The sequence below is a fragment of the Morone saxatilis genome, unplaced genomic scaffold, assembly GCF_004916995.1.
Source record: "Morone saxatilis isolate NCDOM2014 unplaced genomic scaffold, NCSU_SB_2.0 Contig9, whole genome shotgun sequence".
Classification (NCBI taxonomy): Eukaryota; Metazoa; Chordata; class Actinopteri; family Moronidae; genus Morone; species Morone saxatilis.
In genome coordinates this window covers 17,290,879-17,292,175 of record NW_023340268.1, presented here as the reverse complement: position 1 = coordinate 17,292,175, position 1,297 = coordinate 17,290,879, and the positions used below count along the sequence as shown (strand labels likewise).

The following is a 1,297-nucleotide window of genomic DNA, read 5'->3' as shown; positions in this document are numbered from 1 at the left end:
TCTGGTTCCAGCTTCTCCAATGTTTTTCCTGCTTTTTTCTCTTTTATAACAGAAAAAAAGGATAAAAAATCATTCACAATCTTTGTGATATAATACTATACCAATCCCTCTTTGTGATATAATACTAATACTAAGCCCAGTGAAAACACTACTTTCCAACGTGGTCCCAAGATGTTAAAAGACAAAAACACAACACATGCAACATTAAACACCTCCTGGTGTGAGGTGATTAGTCTTAGTGTAACACAGCACACAATTATGCTTCAAGGTTTCTGTTTGCTGAGCATTATGTAAATGTTCACTCTTCTAAATAACTCTGGGATAAGATGTTCTGTGTCGGATGTACTTTTGTTATAGACTGCTGTTTGTTTAAATGAGTGGTCTGACCTGAATCTGGACCATAAGCCTTTCACTACAGAGCACTGGTTTCACCTCATTACTGAATGTCAACGGCAGCATTGAAATGGAAAAAATAGAAGTCCATTCCTTATGCTAAATGGAAAAGTGATCCAGCCCGTGGTTGTGTGTTACTCTTAAGAAGAGCGAGGAACAAGGTGGCCACAAAGTGAACTGGTTTCCAATTCACCATCAGCTAATTAATGGATCAATCTAGATTGGTCTTGGCTGAGTGGGCGCATTAGAGCGGGGTTGTAAGAAGGTGATGTCAGAGAGCAGATTCTCACCACAGGCGCAGAGAAAGGCGAGAGGTTAGACTTCCTCTGCTGGGGAACGTTGTAGCTCTGATAGAGTACTATCCCATACTGTGTAGACACAAGAGAGGAGAGATGGCATCAGGTCATGTTTCCAAGAGCAGACAAATGAATTCATGTTAATAACATATGAAAGGAAGGGAAGTACTTTGAGCAGTCTGAAGGCTGTCATCCAGCAGGTCCTGCTCTGCTCGTCCTCAGCACACAGCATCTTTAGCTCCTTACAGTCGCTCCTCGCTTTACTGGGCTGTCAACCAAACACACAGTGGGGACAATCAATTCAAGGGAAGATTGGCAAAGTAATTAACCTATGTAGTTGCCTTTTATAATCACTGTTAAGGCAATACTATGTAATGTCTTCCAACAATGGCTACTGTGTGTCAAAAGTAACGATAATGGAATAACAGTAATAAAACTGTAGCACTGTAGTAGAGTATAAAACAGTATCCAAAATAGAAAATAAAGAATAAAAATATATATAATCTTACAGTATACAATGAATTTTAGATATACTGTAATATCTGAGCATGTATGTGTAATATCACTCTGCAGTTTGCTAACGTTAGCTAGCATTAGCCACCATAAGC

General features: G+C 39.3%; 1 protein-coding gene across 1 annotated transcript in view; it reads right to left on the bottom strand.

Moving 5' to 3' along the window:
• LOC118342503 (growth factor receptor-bound protein 10-like) overlaps positions 1-1,297 on the bottom strand; it is a gene marked incomplete at its 3' end in the record, with an annotated part of 38,525 nt that overhangs the window by 6,462 nt on the left and 30,766 nt on the right. The window contains 2 exon segments of the mRNA XM_035681066.1: positions 684-761; positions 859-957. Coding sequence (XP_035536959.1) covers positions 684-761; positions 859-957 — 177 coding nt within the window.